The 21,780-nt window shown below is 41.6% G+C and overlaps 1 protein-coding gene and 1 long non-coding RNA gene across 4 annotated transcripts in view; one reads left to right on the top strand and one right to left on the bottom strand.

Moving 5' to 3' along the window:
* Positions 1 to 20,794, bottom strand: part of LOC148776177 (uncharacterized) — a 74,448-nt gene extending 53,654 nt beyond the window's left edge. For 2 of the 3 annotated variants that reach the window (XR_016038589.1, XR_016038590.1), the window contains exon 1: positions 20,405 to 20,794. This is a non-coding gene — a long non-coding RNA (uncharacterized LOC148776177). Of the gene's footprint in view, positions 1 to 20,387 lie in introns of all 3 variants that reach the window. The other variant, XR_016038588.1, reaches the window with a different exon arrangement.
* A 160-nt stretch (positions 20,795 to 20,954) lies between these two features.
* The window catches only part of REL (REL proto-oncogene, NF-kB subunit), a 45,218-nt gene continuing 44,392 nt past the window's right edge, over positions 20,955 to 21,780 (top strand). Inside the window, exon 1 of the mRNA XM_055399256.2 lies at positions 20,955 to 21,264. Within this exon, the coding sequence (XP_055255231.1) occupies positions 21,255 to 21,264 (10 nt within the window). The 5' untranslated portion in view covers positions 20,955 to 21,254. The remainder of the gene's footprint in view (positions 21,265 to 21,780) is intronic.

Here is a 21,780-nt window from a genome sequence, read left to right as displayed (position 1 = left end):
GTCTCCTGCATTGCAGGCGGATTGTTGACCAGCTGAGCCACAAGGAAAGCCCACAAATACTGGAATGGGTAGCCTATCTCTTCTCCAGCATAAATTATTATTGTATTTTTAATGTTATCATTTTGAAACATTGTTTTCTCGCTTATTATGTGAATACCTACCTAATAATTATGATTGTGCCTCTTGGCCTTCAAAGCCTAAAATATTTTCCATCTGGCCTTCTACAGAAAAAGTTTTGTTAAACGCTGTCCTAGAAGAATCTCAGGTGTTATGTTCTCATTTAGCCAAGGAAATTTCTAAGCATCAGTGAAAACATTTTAATTATGATAAATAGGATTGATTTGTATCTGTTTTTATTTTACAATAAACTTTTTCCCCTTGTTACTTTCCTTATAACAGCTTTATTGAGATATAATTCACATATCATATAATTCACCCACCTGAAGCGTATAGTTCAATGGTTTTTAGTATATTCACAATTTTGCAATCATCACCACAATCAATTTCAGAATGTTTTCAGTGCCCCATAAAGAAATTTCATACTCACTGGACCCATTAGCAGTTAGTCCCCATGTCACACAAGCCCAGACTCTCCAGCCCTAGACAAACATTCACCTCCTTTCTGGGGGCTTCCCTGGTGGTCCACTGGCTAAGACTCTGGGCTCCCAATGCAAAGGCCCAGGGTTTGATCCTGGCTGGGGAACTGGATCCCACATGCTCCAACTAAGACCCAGAGAAGCCAAACAAATAAATAAAAATAAGTACATAGTTAAAAAATCTACTTTTCTGTGTCTATGGATCTGTCTGTTCTGGACATTTCATACCGATTGTCCATGTTAATTTTCTAAATTTGCTTTGGTTATTGGAGAGGGAAATGGCAACCCACTCCAGTGTTCTTGCCTGGAGAATCCCATGGATGGGGGAGCCTGGTGGGCTGCCGTCTATGGGGCAGCACAGAGTTGGACACGACTGAAGTGACTCAGCAGCAGCAGCTTTGGTTATATTAATTTTTTAATTCATTTTCTTTCAATCCTTTAAGAAAAAGAAGAATTAAGACTAGATGTGTGAGCCATAAAAAGCTTTTATTTCTCTGACATCCATCTTTCCCATCCTGGTATTTAGTTCACACATATGGTCCCACTGGCTACATGTCCCATGTAGAGTAAAGATGTCCTAGACTTCCCTTACAGAAACATTACATGACTGAATGTCCTGAGGTCAGAAAGTTGGAATTTGGTACACAGGGATCCTAAACCTCCCAGCTTGTAGCTTTTTGACTTGCTAAATTGTGACATGTCAGGAATCACCCCATATATCTGTCACAGTTTGTTGGTAATATGAATCTCTGCAATAGGAAGAACAGTGGTAAAAATTACTTACACAAATTGCCTTTGAGAAATACAACATAATCTTTAAACATTTCATATTAACTAAAGTGAAGCTCTTTCAGAGTCAAGAGTTTTTTAAAAATATTATTTGGCCTCAGCAATTGATTATTTGCCTTAATTATGGGTAACAGATCCTCTGACTGGAAACTGGCAGTTCTCTTTGCTTGTTACAGTAATTAGCTATAATGACTTCTAATGGTCCTAGCGTTCTTCCCTTCCTTACTAAAGAGCCATAGTCTTTAAATCTCCTCCTCTATTGTTCTGAATATCTATTGCTGCATGATGAACCACCCCAAAGCTCATTGGCTTAAAATGACAACAATCATTTTATCATCTCTTGTGGTTTCTGTGAGTCAAGAATTCAGGAAGAGCTCTACTGGGTGGTTCTGCCTTTAGGATCCGCTCATGCAGTTGAAGTCATTCAGGGGCAGGAGCTGGAAGAACAAATATTTGCAGAGTTCTGATGGCCGGGCATCTCCATGTCAGAAGGCCTCTCCATGTGGTCTGTCTGCTTGTGCTTCCTCTCAGCATGGTGGTCTCAGGGTGGCAAAACTTCTTACAAGTTCATGGTTCTAATGCAGGACCCAGCAAACCAGGTAGACTCTGTACCACCTTCTATGACCTACCCTGGGAGGTCGCATATCACTTTTGCCACAGTTTTCTGGTCAACTGGTCACTAAGGTTTGGCCTGGGTTCAAAGAGAGGGGCCACAGAATTCACTCTTTATGGGAGGTCAAAGAATTTGCAGAAATGTCTTTCAGGCTGCCATTATCTATGCAGAAGACTTTTTTTTTTGTTTTGTTTATACAATAGATACTCCAGTAAAAGACATTATTTCTCTCTTCCTATTGCTTTCTTGGTACTTTCATTTTTTTCCCCTTCTTTCACAATCCCCTTAAAATGTTTACAAATGAAACATTTCAGCTCCACATATTTTGCTTGGTACTTCTGCGTTCTGTAGACAGATTAATTCTTGCGCCAGGCCCAAATATTTCCGGATGTTCTGTTCTACTCTGTCTACTTCCTGTTTGGTTGACTTTTATTTCCTGTACTCTTTGTCGAAGTTGTAAACTTCCATTTGGCCTAGGCACTGTGTTCTATTTCTGAATCTGCCAGTGGTCTTGAGCAACAGTATGCATACAGTAACTGCAAGTATAATACAGGAAGTGAAAATTAAAATACTATGTCTAAACTTAATATAATTAAATATCCACTTTAAGGAAATACATATTGTAGTGGAGACCATTTTCCAGGAGCTCAGACCTTAAAGAGTCAGTTCGCCTTCTCTGAAGTGAACTGTTTTGAGCCATTGGTCACATGCCTAACTGAAATTCTTCCTTTTAGGGACAGTTCTAAAGCTCATAAATGGTTTTAGGCTGCGGGCAACACGAACTTCAACTCAACTGGTTTAAACCTTAAGAGAATATTTTTATAACAAGGGATCTGATGGTTCCAACTCAGCAGCTAACTGTGTCAGCAAAAACTCAGATTCCCACTAAATATTTCGGCTGTGTAACATCTTCAGTATGTCAGCTTTATTTTTAACTTATGCTCTTAAAATGGCTTCTCTGGTTCACTTGTCACTCTCAGACACAGCAAAGTCCAGTGAATTCCTAGGTGTCTCTTTTTATTATGAATGAACAAAAAATCATTCCAGAATCTCTCTAGCAAATTTCCCATCCTGTTACATTGCTCAGACATGTATCATTTGCCCATTCCTAAAGCAGTCTCTGGCTCAGGAATGGTATTACCATGATTGGCTTAAAGATGCACTTGGCATTCGTAGCAAGGCAAATTACCCAAACAAAATCAAGATTCTGCTAAAAAGGGAAGAGAAGAAAGAATAATAGATGGGGAACCTTCTACTATTTGGATTTAATGTAATACAAAGTAAGAAATTCCCCTCCTGTGAGTTTCCTAGATCATTGAATAGCACCACAATTATACAGTGGCTCAAAGTAGAAACCTGGCAGTTCTTTTTACCTATGTTTCCCAGTTGTCTATTCCCCCAAAGCTACTGCCTTAATTCAAGCACTCATTTTCTTTCCCTATGATTGTTACAATTATTTTCCTTACTAGTCACCTGCCTCTAGTCTTCTACTTCCTCAAATCCATCTTCCACTTTGTTCAGGGGGTAAGCTTTCTCTCATGGATTATCAGGGTATTCTCACTGAAACTCAAATGCTAAAAATGGAGTGAGATGCCACTTTCGCTGTCTACTTCCTCTACATGTGTTGGTGAAATGTGTTTTTGTGGCTGCAGGTGTATGAAAGAGTTCTGGTGCAAGCATCTTCAAGAGACAAGGGGGGAAGCAATAAAGGAGATGGGATGGCATTTGTTGCTATCATCAGCCTAATGATGGTTTGGAGTTACTATAGAAGGGGTTGTGTGCTCGGTCACTTCAGTCATGTCCGACTCTTTGCGACACCATGGACTGTGTCCTCTGTCCATGAGATTCTCCAGGCAAGAATACTGGAGTGGGTTTCCACGCTCTCCTCCAGGGGACCCTCCTAACCCAGGGATCGAACCCTCATCTCCTGCATCTCCTGCATTGCAGGTAGATTCTTTACCACTAAGCCACTGGGAAAGTCCCATAGGAGGGGTTAGAGCCAAAAAGATAAAGATACTGTAGTCATAGCAGATTATGTGAGACTTCTGGCACAAGCAGTCCTTTTTGAGGCCTAGGTGACAAAGTGTGACTCAGTGTTGGATAGAAGGGAAGGTCATCTGAGCTCAGCAAAGCAGGAGAGAATATCTCATAACCTATTGTACTCTCCCTATTTCGGTGATATTATCAAAAGTCTAAGGCAACATGGATGGACCTAGAGATTATCAAACTAAGTAGTCAGAAAGAAAAAGACAAATACCATACGATACCACTTATATGTTGAATCTAAAATATGGCCTATCTGTGAAACAGAAACAAACTCACAGACATAGAGAACAGATTTGTGGTTACTAAGGGGGAGAAGGGATGGGGGAGGGAAGGACTGGGAGTTTGGGGTTAGTAGATGCAAACTATTACATATAGAATGGATGGATAACAAGGTCCTAACGTATAGCACAGGGAACTACATTCAATATGCTGGGATAAACCATAATGGAAAAGAATAAGGAAAGAATGTATATACACATATAACTGAGTTACTCCGCTATACAGCAGAAATTAACACAACTGTAAATCAACTAAACTTATATTAAAAAAAAGTCTAACACAAGATTTCCCCAGTAGTCTAGTGGTTAAGACTCTGTGCTTCTACTGCAGGGGGGACAGGTTTGATCCCTGGTCAGGAAAGTTCCACATGCTATGTTGGGCAGCGAAAAAAGAAAAAATAAAACAGTTTAAGGCAAAAATCATATTAAAAATATATCCAGTAATCTGAAAGAAAATTTTAATATTGATCTGTAACATTAGTTAAGTACTAAATAAAAATGTATATATGTTTACCATAAAAATGAAAAAGTTTCATCTGGAATATTCAAAATTAGGTTTAATATAGTTTGAGCCTTATTAGAGATTTTGATAGTTATCTGTAAATATTAGATGAAATAGTAAAATAATAGTAATAGGTTATTAATAGGTGAAAATTATTTTTTATCCAATCTCATTTGTTAGATAAAATAAAAACTTTTCATATGTAATAATTTTAAAAGCCCAACCTTCTGCTTATAATTTCCTATTTTTCCAACTTTCCCATTCCTTGGTCACAGAAAATCTGTTTCTTATCCTCAATAAGACCTACAAACCTTGCAACTATTCCAGTTTGCTAGGACATCTATTCTCAGGCCAGCTTCCTTCCTTAAAGAGCTTAGAATGAAAACTACGTAGCAACACAATTTAATGCGGATGATATAATTACCAAGTGAAAAAAAAAGCTACCAAATTTTATGTATTCATAATATTCATGGTTGAAGCTGTATACGATAGGTAATAAAACTTATTCCAAACCATTACTCCTTTTTCCCCCAGGGTTGGAGGTGAAGTTATTAACTGATTCTCATTTTCTCTGCTTTAATTCTTTACCATAATCAAGTAACAGCAGAAGAAAGAAATCAAAGCCTGCATATGAGAAAGTCCTGGAAGGAAACACATACACTCACACAAGCACACAGGTGATACTTGTATTAATCAGATAGATTTATAGGCCATCTTTTCTACAACTTTCATTGTATAAACATATATATATTTTTTTGGCTGCACTGCATGCCATGTGGGATTTTAGCTCCCAACTAGGGATCAAACGCGTTCCCCCTGTAGTGGAAGTGCAGTCTCAATGCCTCCCTGGACCATGGAGAGTCCCTTATATGTATATTTTTGATGGACTATTAAAATTAATTCAAAGTTTAATAAAAATTTAAGGCTTTTGCATATTATTGAAGAATTTGTTAACTGGTTGATTCAACTTGCTTCTATGATATTAATCTGAGATTTTGGTATCTGTCTTAGTTTCATGATTACTATGTCTTTCTACTTCCCTGGTGGCTTAGGGTAAGAATCCACCTGCCAATGAAGAAGATGCAGGTTCAATGCCCGGGTCAGGAAGATCTGGAAAAAGAAATGGCAACCCACTCCAGTATTCTTGCCTGGAAAATTCCATGAATAGAAGAGCCTAGAGGGCTATAGTCCATGGGGTCATAAAAGAGTCGGACATGACTTAGCACTAAACAACAAGTGCCTCTCTGTGGGTGTGGTTACTTACCTCTTCTGGGAGGGAAGAGTTGTAGCCTGGTGTATGTGTGTGTTTGTCTCGCGCTCTCTTTTTTAATAGTGTCTAGTGGTAATAAATTGTCACTCATTTCAATACTGGAGTGATGTAATGTATAACAATTTATATTTCATTAGATATTTACTGAACATCCCAATACTCAGGGCATTCAGTACTGACCACTATAGGAATAAACAATGACTATGACAGTCAGTGCTTTTAACAAAAAAGTTAAAGTACTGATTTTAACTTTTCCCATGGTGTTTAGTTGAGAACTTTTGGGAAAATAGCATGAGGGACTTTTTTTTTTAATTGAAGGACAGTTGATGTATGATATTACATAATGAGAGTCTTAAAAGATACAGAGCCTGTGAATACTAAATACTCCATATGTTAGCATTTTTACTGATAAGATTATGGCTGTGAGGTAACTATCAAATATTTTTATATTGCTTCCTATCTTAGATCATATTTGGAAATGTAATGTGAAATGGAAAAAAGATCCAAACTATGAGTTTGGAGGTCTAGTTTCAAGCTCCAGCTCAGCAAACTAGCTGTATGATATGGGCATAGCACTAAAATTTTCTGTGCCTCAGTTTTTTCATGTGTAAAATGAGGATGTGAACTAAATGTTCTACAGGATTCCTTCCAACCTTAAAATTTAACTATCCTCTATTGAGACATATCAGAAACATCATATGACTTTAAGGTGCAAATGACTTTAGTACCAGTTCTAAAAAATGCTAACTCTAAATCTGTGTAAGTAATTATTGGATCACAAGCTTGTGAAACAACAGCTATTATTACTGCTGCTACAGAAATCTAGTATACTGCGTCATGCTTCCAAGCAGTGCTATACACATAAAACCAGCATATATAGAACTAGAAGGCCTACACAATATAAAGATTAAAGAGAGAGATTTGACAAATGAGTGTTTTGTGACTGCTTTTTAGAGTTTTCAGATACTAAGATTTCAATCCTCTGGGTGTTCACAAGCCTCACATTTCACTTCGTCAAATGAAAATAGGTGAGTGGGGCAAGTTTCATCAGGGCTGCTGCTGCTGCTGCTGCTAAGTCACTTCAGTCGTGTCCGACTCTGTGTGACCCCACAGACGGAAGCCCACCAGGCTCCCCCATCCCTGGGATTCTCCAGGCAAGAACACTGGAGTGGGTTGCCATTTCCTTCTCCAATGTGTGAAAGTGAAAAGTGAAACTGAAGTCGCTCAGTCGTGTCCAACCCTTAGGGACCCCATGGACTGCAGCCTACCAGGCTCCTCCATCCATGGGATTTTCTAGGCAAGAGTACTGGAGTGGCTTGCCATTGCCTTCTCCGTCATCAGGGCTAGAGGTTCTTATTTTAGGGACTGGTGCTGGATACGAGGGAAAACAGGCAGCTGATCTGGGTTTGCTGCCACACTCCAAACGATCTATGCAGTTTTGAGGTTAATCTATGTATTTCTGCTTTCCTGGTAAATTCAGGAAATTCTTGCTGCATCAGCAGTTTTTCAGATTAGAAATCTGGGCCTTTTCTCTGACTCCTGGTTCTTCATAATACCCTATGTCTAGTTGGTCACCAAGCCTAATCACTTCTCTTTGTAATATCTCATCTTCCTTCCTCTCATTTTTTACTTCATTTCCACACTCAATATTCTGGTCTGTTTCAGGCTCATATTTGTTTCACTGCAATAACTACTTAGTGGAGGCTTTAAATGCTACCAGTCTGATTTTCCTGAGATATGCCCCCTTCACAGCACTCTCTAGTTTAAGAATTTGGAATATTTCTCCAATGTCAAGGAGACAAAACTAAACTATTCTTTCTGGCATTGTAACCTCTCCATTACCAGGTTTTAACCTTATTTCTATTTCCCAATATGTACTCATAATATTAGTTATCGTAATGCTAGCTGCTATAACAAAGAGATTCAAATGCAATGGGTGAGAAAAAGAGATTAATTTCCCAATTTAATGTCTGAGCTCCAGGTCTCAGAACCCATGTAATCATATAGATTCCTTCTATCTTATTTTTAACCTCTAGGACAGCGTCCTTAATATTAGAACTAAATCTGGATAACAGGACATCTCATTAGCTTGAGGGAAGGCAAACAAAAAAGAAGTAGGCTCACCATCTGAAAGGCTCTGCCTAGGAATGGATGGGCATGTATTTCTACTCAAGGGAAGCTGGGAGATAGAGTGTAGTTGGGCAATCATATATACCAAGCTATAGTTAACACCAAAAAAGAGGAAAAATCAGCCAGCACTGTCTACCACACACCCTCTGCTTCAGTTTTCCTGGTTGCTCCAACATGTTGGTTCTCCTTCTTTCTCTTCTCTCCACTTAGCCAAATGACATCCACCCTTCTCTTTTCAGTATTGCAGCCACTTTCAAGGAATGCTTCAGTGTGCTGAAGAAAGTGGAAATGATTCCAGGACTCTTCAAAGCTGATTTGCAGTCCCCATTTTTTATGTTTACATTTTATGTTTTTTCCCTTACTTTTGTCTTTTATAATGTCTTAATTTATGGAATTGGATTTAGGAGATCTCAAACAGTGCCCACATAGAAGGTAAGTAAACAGGGAAGGAGCAGTGAAGAGATACAGTGAAATCCACTCCTAAGAACTGAGTTCAGCTATTACAACTATATGTCCTGACTAGCAGTACTTGAATTGGGACTATTGTAGTCTTGATAAAGCTTAATTTCTTGTAAAATAACCCTGTAGCCTAAACTGATGTAAAATATCTGCATAAACTATGAATAAAAAGGGGTGTTGAAGAGAAGCCACATGGCCATGTTCATCTGGGGCTTGCCTGGAAGTCAAGTGGTTAAGACTTCATTGTCCAATGCAGGGGGAGTGGGTTTGAGTCCTGGTTGGGCAGCTAACATCCCACATGCGTCTCAGCCAAAAAAAAAAACAAAAAAAAAAAACCCAAAACCAATACATTAAACAGAAGCAATATCATTTCTTCAATAAGTGCAATATACTTTAAAAATGGTCCACATTAAAAAAAAAAAGTTAAAAACTGAAAAAATAAAAAAATTTTCTAAGGAAGAGACGCATTGAATCTGATGAACGGGATCATTCTGGTTATTAGAGCAGTGTAAAAATAACTCTTTATGCATGTTAAAGTATTGAGAGAGACGTGTACTACTGTCTACATTCAAATCCAAGGTCTGTGTTGTTTGCAAAGTCAGGGCCCTTAGTTAAGTACGGAACAGTGATAATTCAACAGACTTTTATCACAGCCTCCATTAAATATTATTTAAGATCACCGCAGATGCTGATTGCAGCCATGAAATTAAAAGACACTTACTCCTTGGAAGGAAAGTTATGGCCAACCTAGACAATATATTAAAAAGCAGAGACATTACTTTGCCAACAAAGGTCCGTCTAGTCAAGGCTATGGTTTTTCCAGTGGTCATGTATGGATGTGAGAGTTGGACTGTGAAGAAAGCTGATGGCTGAAGAATTGATGCTCTTCAACTGTGGTGCTGGAGAAGACTCTTGAGAGTCCCTTGGACTGCAAGGAGATCCAACCAGTCCATTCTAAAGGAGATCAGTCCTGGGTGTTCATTGGAAGGACTGATGCCAAAGCTGAAACTGCAATACTCTGGCCACCTCATGCGACGAGTTGACTCACTGGAAAAGAGTCTGATGCTGGGAAATATTGGGGGCGGGAGGAGAAGGTGACGACAGAGAGTGAGATGGCTGGATGGCATCACCGACTTGATGGACAGGAGTTTGAGTGAACTCCGGGAGTTGGTGATGGACAGGGAGGCCTGGCATGCTGTGATTCATGGGGTCGCAAAGAGTCGGACATGACTGAGCGACTGAACTGAACTGAACTGAAGATTCTCTCACTTGTAGGGTAATCAATTCAAAATATAGATTTCAGGGCCCTTCTCCTACCCACTGAACGAGAATTTCTGGGAGTGGAACCTAAGCATATGTATTCCCAAGAAGTGATTCTTCTGACCACCAAAATTCAAGAACCAGTGTTCCAAACCATCAGGGATATTCTGGAACTCTATGACCAAAGAGTCCACAATGACATAGGAATACCTCTGACATTTACTGCAGGGGTAGTCAGGAATGCTAGTTGCTAGATTCTCTGCAAAGGACAGTCTGGCATGGCCAAGAATTGTCTCCTAGCTTCATGACCTTCCTATGTTTCACCAAAAATTTACATTCATATCCATGAAAAGTCTATTTATAATACAAGCCTAGATCACAATTCCATTTTACATATGAACTTCCCAGTAATACAATTATAGTTGTTCCTCAGTATCCAAAAGTGATTGGTTCTAGGACCCTTCCCCCATATCAAATATTCTCAGATGCTCAAGTCTCTTACATAGAATGGCATAGTATTTGCATAAAACCTACAGCAATCCTCCCTATATACTTTAAATCATCTCTAAATTACTAATACTCAGTACAATGGAAAAGGCGTGCAAATAGTTGCTAGTGCACAGCATATTCAAGTTTTGCTTTTTTGAGCTTTCTGAAATATTTTCCCCAAATTATTTTCAAACTGTTATTGGTTGAAACTGTAGATATGGAACCCATGGATAGAGAGGGCTGACTGTACTGTATAAATCAAGAGATGATTATTTTATGAGAAAAATTTTTTAAAAGTTGAAAAATTGCAACTGTGACAACCTACTAATACAACACATCAGTATCAGGCTGTATTTGTAGCCTGTGAGTCTATGTATAAATACAAAGATTTAAAATCTTCATTATGGTCTTTTAATGTAGTCATGCCCAAACACTTACATATCAAAGTCAATATTATTTTTCATAAATGGCTTCCTATTTTGCCTTGATATTGCTATTATGGCATTATTTTTGTTTGAAAACATACATGTAAGGTAGTAAGGTAGATTACACGTAAGACTTTCATTTTGGGGCAGTAAAGGGGATGTTACAAATATTTGCTATAAAACAGTGAACACCGATCTAGTTGGGCAGAAAGGCATTACTCTTGATACTAAAGAACATGGCTTAAACATTTTAAATCTTGTTGGGGAAAGAAAAAAAAGACACCTGTCATTAAACTGAATAGATATACTTATAACAAAGTTTTATAACAAGATTCATTATAGGCTCAGAAGAGCTATCCAAATGTAACGTATATGCTATACCACACACTAAAGCCCAGACATGGTAGCATGTTCAATAACCACACCAGGGCGGAGAAACAAAGGTGCTGATCTCTAGACAAGATAATTCATTCAACAAATATTGAACATCTGCTATGTGACAGCCACCTGGAATAAGAGGCCCTGCTTTCAAGGATTTTATAGTTTAGTAAGGGAGATTCTGAAAGAGATGGGACTACCAGACCACCTGACCTGCCTCTTGAGAAACCTGTATGCAGGTCAGGAAGCAACAGTTAGAACTGGACATGGAACAGCAGACTGGTTCCAAATAGGAAAAGGAGTACGTCAAGGTTATATATTGTCACCTTGCTTATGTAACTTATATGCAGAGTACATCATGAGGAACGCCGGGCTGGAAGAAGCACAAGCTGGAATCAAGATTGCTGGGAGAAATAGCAATAACCTCAGATATGCAGATGACACCACCCTTATGGCAGAGAGTGAAGAGGAACTAAAAAGCCTCTTGACGAATGTGAAAGAGGAGAGTGAAAAGGTTGGCTTGAAGCTCAACATTCAGAAAACGAAGATCATGGCATCTGGTCCCATCACTTCATGGGAAACAGATGGGGAAACAGTGGAAACAGTGTCAGACTTTATATTTTTGGGCCCCCAAATCACTGCGGATGCTGATTGCAGCCATGAAATTAAAAGACACTTACTCCTTGGAAGGAAAGTTATGACCAACCTAGATAGCATATTAAAAAGCAGAGACATTACTTTGCCAACAAAGTTCTGTCTAGTCAAGGCTATGGTTTTTCCAGTGGTCATGTATGGATGTGAGAATTGGACTGTGAAGAAAGCTGATGGCCGAAGAATTGATGCTTTTGAACTGTGGTGCTGGAGAAGACTCTTGAGAGTCCCTTGGACTGCAGGGAGATCCAACCAGTCCATTCTAAAGTGTTCATTGGAAGGACTGATGCTAAAGCTGAAACTCCAATACTTTGGCCACCTCATGCGAAGAGCTGACTCACTGGAAAAGCCTCTGATGCTGGGAAAGATTGGGGATGGGAGGAGAAGGTGACGACAGAGAGTGAGATGGCTGGATGGCATCACCGACTCAATGGACATGTGTCTGAGTGAACTCCGGGAGTTGGTGATGGACTGGGAGGCCTGGCATGCTGTGATTCATGGGGTCGCAAAGAGTCGGACACGACTGAGTGACTGAACTGAACTGAAGGGAGCCAGGCCAGGTGGCGCTAGTGGTGAAGAACCACCCTGCCAATGCAAGAGACATAAGAGATGAGGGTTTGATCCCAGGGTCGGGGAAGATCCCCTGAAAAAGGGCATGGCAACCCACTCCAGTATTCTTGCCTGGAGAATCCCATGGACAGGACCCTGGTGGGCTACAGTCCACATGGCCACAAAGAGTCAGACACGATTGAAGTGACTTAGCCCACACGCATGGGAGCCAGGCGCAGGACCTGTACTTCGGTGCTGTAAAATGAGAGGTAGATGATTTGCTGGCTACTATGTTGCCCAGTGGAGAAGGCAATGGCACCCTACTCCAGTACTCTTGCCTGGAAAATCCCATGGACGGAGGAGCCTGGTAGGCTGCAGTCCATGGGGTCGCTAAGAGTCGGACATGACTGAGCAACTTCACTTTCACGTTTCACTTTCAGGCATTGGAGAAGGAAATGGCAACCCACTCCAGTGTTCTTGCCTGGAGAATCCCAGGGATGGGGGAGCCTGGCGGGAACACGACTGAAGTGACTTAGCAGCAGCAGCAGCATGTTGCCCAGAGTAGAAACAGTCCATCTGACCAGATGAATCTGTAATGGCTTCCTGTAAGCTAGGTCTTAAAGGATGAGGAGAAATGAACCAAGCGAAGAAGTGAGGGGTGAGGGGGAGGAAGGAATGAACCAAGTGAAGAAGTGAGGGGAGGAATGAACCAAGTGAAGAAGCTAGTTTTAAAGGATGAGGAGGGATGAACCAAGTGAAGAAAGGCAGGGGGTGGGGCGGAGGTACAAATTATTGGGTATAAGATGGGTTCATGGGGACCCTGGTGGTCCAGTGGCTAAGACTCTGTGCTCCAATGCAGAGGGTCCAGGTTCGATCCTGGTTAGGGAACTAGATCCCACATGCTACAACTAAAAGATCCTGAATGCTGCAATAAAGACCTGGTGCAGCCAAATAAGTAAATAAATATTATAAATAAAAAATATTTTAAAAATAATAAGATTACAAGATAGACTCAAAGATGTATTATACCACACAGGGAACATAGCTAAATATTTTGTAATAACTGTAAATAAAAAGTAACCTTTCAAAATTGTATAAATTTTTAAAATGTATTATATTGTTTAAAATAATGAAATAAAATGAAAAAAATGTGCACAGGATGTGGAGAAGAGAGAGGATCGGACAAAAGGGAGGTGGTAAGCAGGGTCTCAGGTAGGGTCTCAAGGCTGTGTGGCCCTGGTAGGGAAAAGTATTCAAAAATCTTTTCAAATGCTTTTTAAAAAAGGAAGTATACATAAAGTAGACAATCTATATACCAGTATAGCTCGATTAACTTGTAAATATACGTAACCTGCTTCAAAGATAAACAAAGTCAAACACTAGTTAGAGAAGAAAGATTCTATTCAGTAGGAAAGATAGCCCAGTATAAACTGACTGCAACTTTTACTTGTGCAGAGGTACCTGGACATTTTCAAGGGAGAATGAGGCAATAGGGAAGCAAACGGGCAGGATGAGGGAAGTGGGAATTTATAAAAAGTGGGAAGGGGAGCTGGCCAATGGATTTAGGCCATCCAAGTCTGTTAACTGGCACTTCCAGAAGTAAGGGTCCCACCTACACACAGAAGCTGGGAGATAGCGGCTCTTACTTTAAGTGTCGGCTGGAATAAACAGTAAATTCTTTGGGCAACCTTCAGTTTTCTCAAGTTGAAAACCTATGGGGGCTGAAGTTGTCATCTTAGAGTTGCAGCCTTGAGCTATTAGAAACTTTGCTAGAGTTTACTCAAGTCTCTTAGCAAGAGAGGGTTGACAACATTACTTGTGCTGAGAACCTTCAGTTGTTAAAGGTCAAGGATGAGGCCAAGTTGACAAGAGGACTCAGAGGAGCCTGGCAATAGTTTGGTCAAGGAAAGAGTTTTTGGCACTCATCCCCCAGATCAAGATATGGGATGTTTCCAGCAACTCAAAGGCTCCTTCAAGGCCACTTCTCATCAGTTTCTACCCTCAAAGACACTTAGTATTTTACCATTACAATAATTACTTTTGTCTGCTTTTGAACTTGATATAGATGGATTCATATAGTATATACTCTATTGTGTGTGACTTTTTCACTTATAAGACTCACCCATATTATGTGGCAATACTATATTCTTTTTCATAATTGGGGATAAATCTATGTTATGAATATATTACAGTTTATTTATCCATTCTGTGGCTGATAATATTTGAGTTGTTTTCCTGTTGTTGGATAACACAAATAAAGGTGACTTAAATATTCTTATCTGTCTTTTGGTAGATACAGACACTTATTTCTGTTTGGAATATACCCAAGATTAGTACTGCTGGATCATTAGGTATTTGAAAAAGCTGACTTAAAACTCAACATTCAGAAAATTAAGATTATGGCATCTGGTCCCATCACTTCATGGCAAATAGATGGACAAACAGTGAAACAATGGTAGACTTTATTTTGGGGGGCTCCAAAATCACTGCAGATGGTGACTGCAGCCATGAAAGTAAAAGACACTTGCTCCTTGAATGAAAAGCTATGACTAACCTAGATAGGATATTAAAAAGCAGAAACATTACTTTGCTAACAAAGGTCCATTTAGCCAAAGCTATGATTTTTCCAGCTGTCATGTATAGATGTGAGAGTTGGACTAGAAAGTAAGCTGAGCGCAGAAAAGTTGATGCTTTTGAACTGTGGTGTTGGAGAAGACTCTTGAGAGTCCCTGGGACTGCAAAGAGATCCAACCAGTCCATTCTAAAGGAGATCAATCCTGGGTGTTCATTGGAAGGACTGATGCTGAAACTGAAGCTCCAATACTTTGGCCACCTCATGCGACAAGTTGACTCACTGGAAAAGACTCTGATGCTGGGAGGGATTGGGGGCAGAAGGAGAAGGGGACGACAGAGAATGAGATGGCTGGATGGCATCACCAACTTGATGGACATGTGTTTGAGTGAATTCCGGGAGTTGGTGATAGACAGGGAGGCCTGGCGTGCTGTGATTCATGGGGTCACAAAGAATCGGACACGACTGAGCAACTGAACTGAACTGAAAGGGTAAACTTGGAAGAGAAGATGTTGTGTCGATTGAATCCTGGATGTCTATGAGTCTCCTAATAAACAATCAAACATACAGGTCTGAAACCCATGAAAAGATCTAGGCTGTATATATGGTCCTGGTATAACAGGTAACATCATGGGAATGGGTTACACTCCCAGGGAGTATGTATGTATGTGTGAACTCAGAGGTACTTGGCATCCCTCCTTCATATTTCCATTCAGATTTAAATTTTCCTAGTTCTTTGTCTTCTTTTTTCAGAAAGAAACCCATTGATATACCCTGGGTTAACAACCACATATGAAATACTGTGTACTACTCTGACATTATATTTATGACCACAAATTTCAACTGGTCACTCAGTTCAGCCAGACCCATATAATGTTCCACTTTCACACTGCATTTTAAACTTCTCCTCTTCCGTGTCACCCGCCACTCTCAGCTGAACATAACCTCATACCTTGCTGCCGCCGCCAAGTCACTTCAGTCGTGTCCGACTCTGTGTGACCCCATAGGTGGAAGCCCACCAGGCTCCCCTGTCCCTGGGATTCTCCAGGCAAGAAGACTGGAGTGGGCTGCCATTTCCTTCTCCAATGTGTGAAAGTGAAAAGTGAAAGTGAAGTCGCTCAGTTGTGTCCGACCCTTAGCGATCCCACGGACTGCAGCCTACCAGGCTCCTCCATCCATGGGATTTTCTAGGCAAGAGTACTGGAGTGGCTTGCCATTGCCTCATACCTTACACATCACTAAAAAAAAAAAAAAAAAAAAGGAATGCAACTGACTACTTCATCTCCATACCATCAGGTCTACCAGGTTCTGCCTTCCTTCCTGTAACCACAGAGGAAGTGTCTGCATTCCAATCTGTGGCCAACCCTATAACCTGTGCTCTAGATTTCACCCTTTCTCCCATCCTCATGACTCTCTTCCTCTCAATCACTGCCAATTTCTCCTTCACTAGTGAGTCAGTCTCATCTCTTACAAACATGATTTAATTGCACCCTCTCTAAACAAAACAAGAGTTCAGTACCAGAGACTGCTAGTTATTACTCATGTTCAATATCTTCCCTACTTCCAGGGCACATAACTAAATTCCATTTCTCAAATTATATTTCTCAGCCCCTTTATGGAGGCCATATGGAAAGTAGACAAGAAGTAATGTATTCCACTTTCAGGTCTGGCCCATAAAAATCTCCCATTCACGACTCTCTACCCTCTTTCCTTTCCCAAGGTGATTTTGAAGGCCACATGTTGATGCTACAAGATAAAAGGAATTTAGGCTCCTGGATTACTTCCGGAAGAAAGGCACCCAATTTACAACAGACTGACTCAGTGATAAAGAAACTTTGGTTAACTTGTTGACAGGGAGGTGGGAGTTATAGCCCTTAGCCTAATACGACCCTACATCCCCCTCCAGCTAGTGGTCCATTTATGTTTTCATTAACAGCCTTCAAAGCATTCTATATACTCATCGTTTCCATCATTTGTCTTCTCAACCTCCTCCATTTCAGCTTTCATTCCCACCATTCCACAGACACGGCTCTCATCAAGGTCATTAATGACCTTCATGTTGCCAAAGGCAATCATTTATTTCCATCTTTTGCAGTCTCAGCGTTATTTAGCACAGCTGACCACTTCCATTCTCTCTGAAGCAGTGTCTGGGTCTTCCTCCTCATTCACTGGCAGTGGCTTCTTTTCTACTCACCTTCTTGGGCTCTTTTTAATTTTTTTTTTCCCCTCTATGTTCTTTCTTTCTCTCTTTTTAGTGAAGTGTTGCTGACTCACACACCTTTATTTCTAACTCTGACCTCTCCCCTTAGACTAGTTCGACATATATCCAACTACCTACTCTGGATGTCTAATAGATATCTGTAACTTAACATGTCTAAAACACAACTCCTGGTTTTCCATTGTAGAGTTTTTTCTCACTAGCCTCCTTTTTACCTTGTTTCTGAGAACAAAAATGTGAGTTATCATTGATTCCTTTTTCCTCCCTTCCACTTGCATCCAATCTATCAGCAAGTCCTTCAGACTCTTACTGAATATTCACCCAAATCTTACTGAATATGACCCCTTTTCACCATCTTCTCTGCTAGAATACTAATCCAAACCACATTTTCTTCTCCCGCAGACCACTGCAACAGCCTCTCTGCTGCTCTACCTTCACTCTTGCTCCTGGATATCCTACAGTGACCCTAACGGTTTAACACATCCTCCAGAGTAAACCTCTCAAAACGTAATCATAAATCAACCATGTGCTTAAAACTCTCCATAGGTTCCTCTGTGCAGCTGGAATAAAATTCACCCTCCTTACCATGACCCTGCTTATCTCTTCAACCTCATTCAGTTTGGTCTGGTCCCACTGGCCTCTAAGTCCCTCAAATTAACGCTTTCCTGTCCCAAGGACTTCATACTTGGTTCCACCGACTGGAAGGCCTTTTCCCTGAATCTTTCTGTGGATGTCTCTTGTCTCTCCCTCTCAGTCACTTTCTATCCCATTACCTTATTTTCTTTACAGTAATAAAGAAATAAAATAGTTTAATTATAGTATTTGAGATGATCTTATGTGTTAAAATGCTTAATGTCTTTCATGTGAAATATAGTTTCATGAAGGCAGAGATTTTGTCTTTTTTTTTTTTTTAAACTGAGGAATAGTTGATTGTCTTGTTGTTAGTGTTTGTGCCACAATCTAAAGAATACCTGGCACAGAGTAGATAGTTGCTGGACTGAATAAATAGTATCAACAACTGCAAGCCCTTGAAGAAAAATACCATGTGCTAGTCATTATAATGGGCGTCCCTGGTGCCTCAGTGATAAAGAATTTGCCTGCCACTGCAGGAGATGCAGGCTCAATCCCTAGGTCGGGAAGTTCCCCTGAAGAAGGAAATGGCAGCCCATTCCAGTATTCTTGCCTGGGAAATCCCATGGACAGAGGAGCCTGGCAGGCTACATATAGTCCATGAGGTGCAAAAGAGTCAGACAGCACTTAGGAACTAAACAACAACAATTCATTATAATCCCCACCAACTAGCTACCAATCATCTTTACAGTAATACACTATTTTTTCCCAGGATAAGTCCTAACAAAAATAAAACTACTATTCACATTTATTGTTTTTAGTCCACCCATTACCTTGCCTTGTAACCTTCCTTTTTTTCTAATTAAATTTTCCCATACAAGTGAAATAGTTCCACTTTTCAGATGTGGGCTGGCTCTTTGATAAAAGGGTTCAGCAAGTTTTTAAAAAATATTTATTTATTTATTTGGTTGCACCGCGTCTTAGTTGCAGCACGTGAATTGTGACATGTGGGATCTAGTTCCCTGACCAGGGACGGAACTTGGACCGCCTGCAAAGGGAGCGCAGAGTCAGAGTCACAGGACCACCAGAGAAGTCCTAGCAAGTTTTTAAAATAGTGAAAGGTTTTTCAAAAAAGCCTTTTAAGGGTGAGATAATATAAACCTATGGCTTCCTCATGTTACAAATACAAATAACTCTGGAAATAAATACAAACGTGTTCCTATTAGTGAGGAGGTTTAAATAAATTAAGTCTTTGGAAAATAAAAATAAAACGAATTCAAAATTGTGCAGTGTTACTAAATCTCCTAATATCCAGCTTGTGATTTCACAGATGGGAGTGGTTTTAGAACTCTGGGGTCCTGCACCTGGGAGAGATTTTCTGTCTGGCTCCAAACTCTTCTGTAAGCAAACATTGTGTTCTATTAAGAAGCACCTAAAGTCAATCATTTTCTGGAGGAGAAATATAAGAAAATACATGCAAAATACTTTCTTATTTGTCTCTCATCCTCCTAATGGATTCTGAAACGTCTATGTTTAGTTCATTCACATAGCCCTGAGGTTTGGGGTGGTAAGGGTAAATACAAGTCTAAAATGATTACACTGAAAAATCTGCCTAGAGTCAAAAAGAACAGAAAACATTTCCCCCTCTCTTTTCATTTAGCAATGCTTTTAGAAAAAAGGAAACTGTAAATGAATTCTGTACACCTTTAAAAAAGCTAAACAAGCTTCTTGCTGGTTTTGCGCCCCCTTAAGATCTTTCTTGGGGGCCTTGGAGCTATCCCTTTGAAATCTGAACATCAAGGAAGGTGGGGCCCTGGCTACCTATCTCTGGGAGTTTCGCTCCAAGATGTAATTCCTATTATTTTCCCTTGGGAGAAAGACAACAGGTATTGTAATTGATTGCATCTATCTGATGATATAAAAGAGTGAGATTTCCTTTTTCTCTTTGCGGTCTCTTAAGTGCATCACAATACGGTTTAAGGCTTGTACTATCATAAAACTGTTTCATTGTTTTCTATATTTTGTGGAAAGGATGCTTGCGGGGGGGGTGGTGACAGGAGAGTTTATTTTTAATTAGTTCCCGACTGGGGCCTCCAGTTTGGGCACTTGTATGGCTGATAGTTCCCACTGCCCCTCCATACTTATTTTAAAAGGTAAAGGAAAGTGGAAAGAGCATGGAGTTCTGGAGTCCGAAACCTTGAGTTTAAACTGTTCTTTTTTACTAGCATTCCGAAGTACAGGCAAGTTACTTCTCTGAGCCCTGACTGCCTCATCTATAAAATGAGGATAATAATACATTATAAATGGGGTAACTAAACTGACACATACAAAATTCTTTACACTGGAAGGAAACAAAAGTTTTCAGATTCCGATGCTACACGTTCGTCCTCCTTTCCTCGTGGGTCTGTCAAATCCCAATGGGATGTCCACTTCATTAACGTGGAGCATTGAGCAACGAGGAAACGAACTCACACTGCGGACCTTACGAGTTTGAAAAGTTTTTTAGTTTGTCAAGTACGTTAACAGAGCCCTCACAAATGACATGATGCAAAGGGAGAAGAACAGACTGCGGGGGTCCCCGTATGCAAATACCTGAATTACAGGCTCACCGAGGCCGCGGCAGCTTCCGCACTTCCCCGCTAGGGCGCTCCGGGACGCCCGCGCTGCGCCGCCCGCCGGTCCGGGGGCGGAGATTTGCATGTGCGACAGAGGAAAGAGGGGGAACCACCCAGCGAAAACCCCGGCCGTCGTTCCCCCTAGCCTGGGAGGGCCGGCCCCGCTTCGCCGCCCGGCCCGCCCCCAAGTGCTCGCGGGCGGGTGGCCAGCCCTTCCGACGTCACCGCACCCTCCCACCCCTCCTGAACTTTAAGCCACGCGCCCAAGAACATCCTGGAGGAGGGGGATTTCTCGGGGGCCGGCGGCTTTCGCACGCGCGGGGCCGTCACTCCCCGGCTCCCAGCGTTCCCTACGCTCCCGGAGAGCCAGCTTCCCCGACCGGTTCCCGAGCCCAGCCGGGCTTCAGGAGAGGGGCGGGTGGGCGGGGCATGGGAGGGGCGGGGCCGGGCAGCGGTGGGCGGGCGCACGCACGCAGGTCGCAGGACGCTCCGCCCCCGCCCCCGCCCAGGGCTAGCGGCGGTGAGTGATACTACGTCAGTCTCTGGAAGTCCCCCTCCCGCCGGGCTGTCCGCCTCTCAGGCAGACCTGCTCTCGGCTGTCGCTGCGCTCCGCCTCCTGGCTTCTGCCACCTGGACGGGCGACGCCGGGTGACCGGAGCGCGAGGATTAAGCTGGTGGGAAGGTGTGAGCCGCAGACCCAGAGGAGGGCGGGAAGGAGGAGGAGGAGGCCCCGGGGGTGGTCAGGGGGAGTGGGGATCCCGCCAGCAGAGGTCCCTGGGCCGCAAGACTGACTGACGGCCTCCGGTCCGGACGCTCGGAGCGGGGCGGCGCGGTGAGCGGAGCCATGGCCTCAGGTGAGTGTTCCCGGCGCGGGCTACCGACAGTCGGGCGTGGGCAGGGTCCCGGACGGCGGGGAGGGAAGGAGTGCGTCCGAGGGTCTAACTGCTCAGGGTTTCGGGGGCCCAGTTTTGGTTCTGTCTCATTCCGTTTTTAAAATCGCCTCTGGCAAGTTTGTCAGCCTTTTTACAGTGACCTGGTTCAGGGTTTGCGTGCGAAATCAAAGTCACGCTCTGTAATTTGATGCCATTGTAATAGCCGGAACCTTAGACCTTCCAAAAGACTTGGTTTTTGGATTAAGGAAGTAATAAGAATCTGAATAAAGGAGGACGAAAGAGTTCCCGTATTTTTAAATTGATTTAAGTTGAAATGGTGGTTTTTCGTTTTAGAATAGGAATGAGGAACCTTCCGGTCTCAGGAGAGCTCTATCTTTTTTTAAGTTCAGTTTCATCAGTTGCCAAGAGGTGATCGCAGTTGTGCTGACAGCTGGACAAATGCGACGCACCTTTAAAAATCACCAGTGGTATTTTAAC

Source organism: Moschus berezovskii, chromosome 11 (assembly GCF_049115385.1).
Source record: "Moschus berezovskii isolate FMDL1 chromosome 11, NW_MosBer_1.0, whole genome shotgun sequence".
Classification (NCBI taxonomy): Eukaryota; Metazoa; Chordata; class Mammalia; order Artiodactyla; family Moschidae; genus Moschus; species Moschus berezovskii.
Note: the sequence above shows the minus strand (reverse complement) of the source record. Positions and strands in the feature narration are given on the sequence as shown.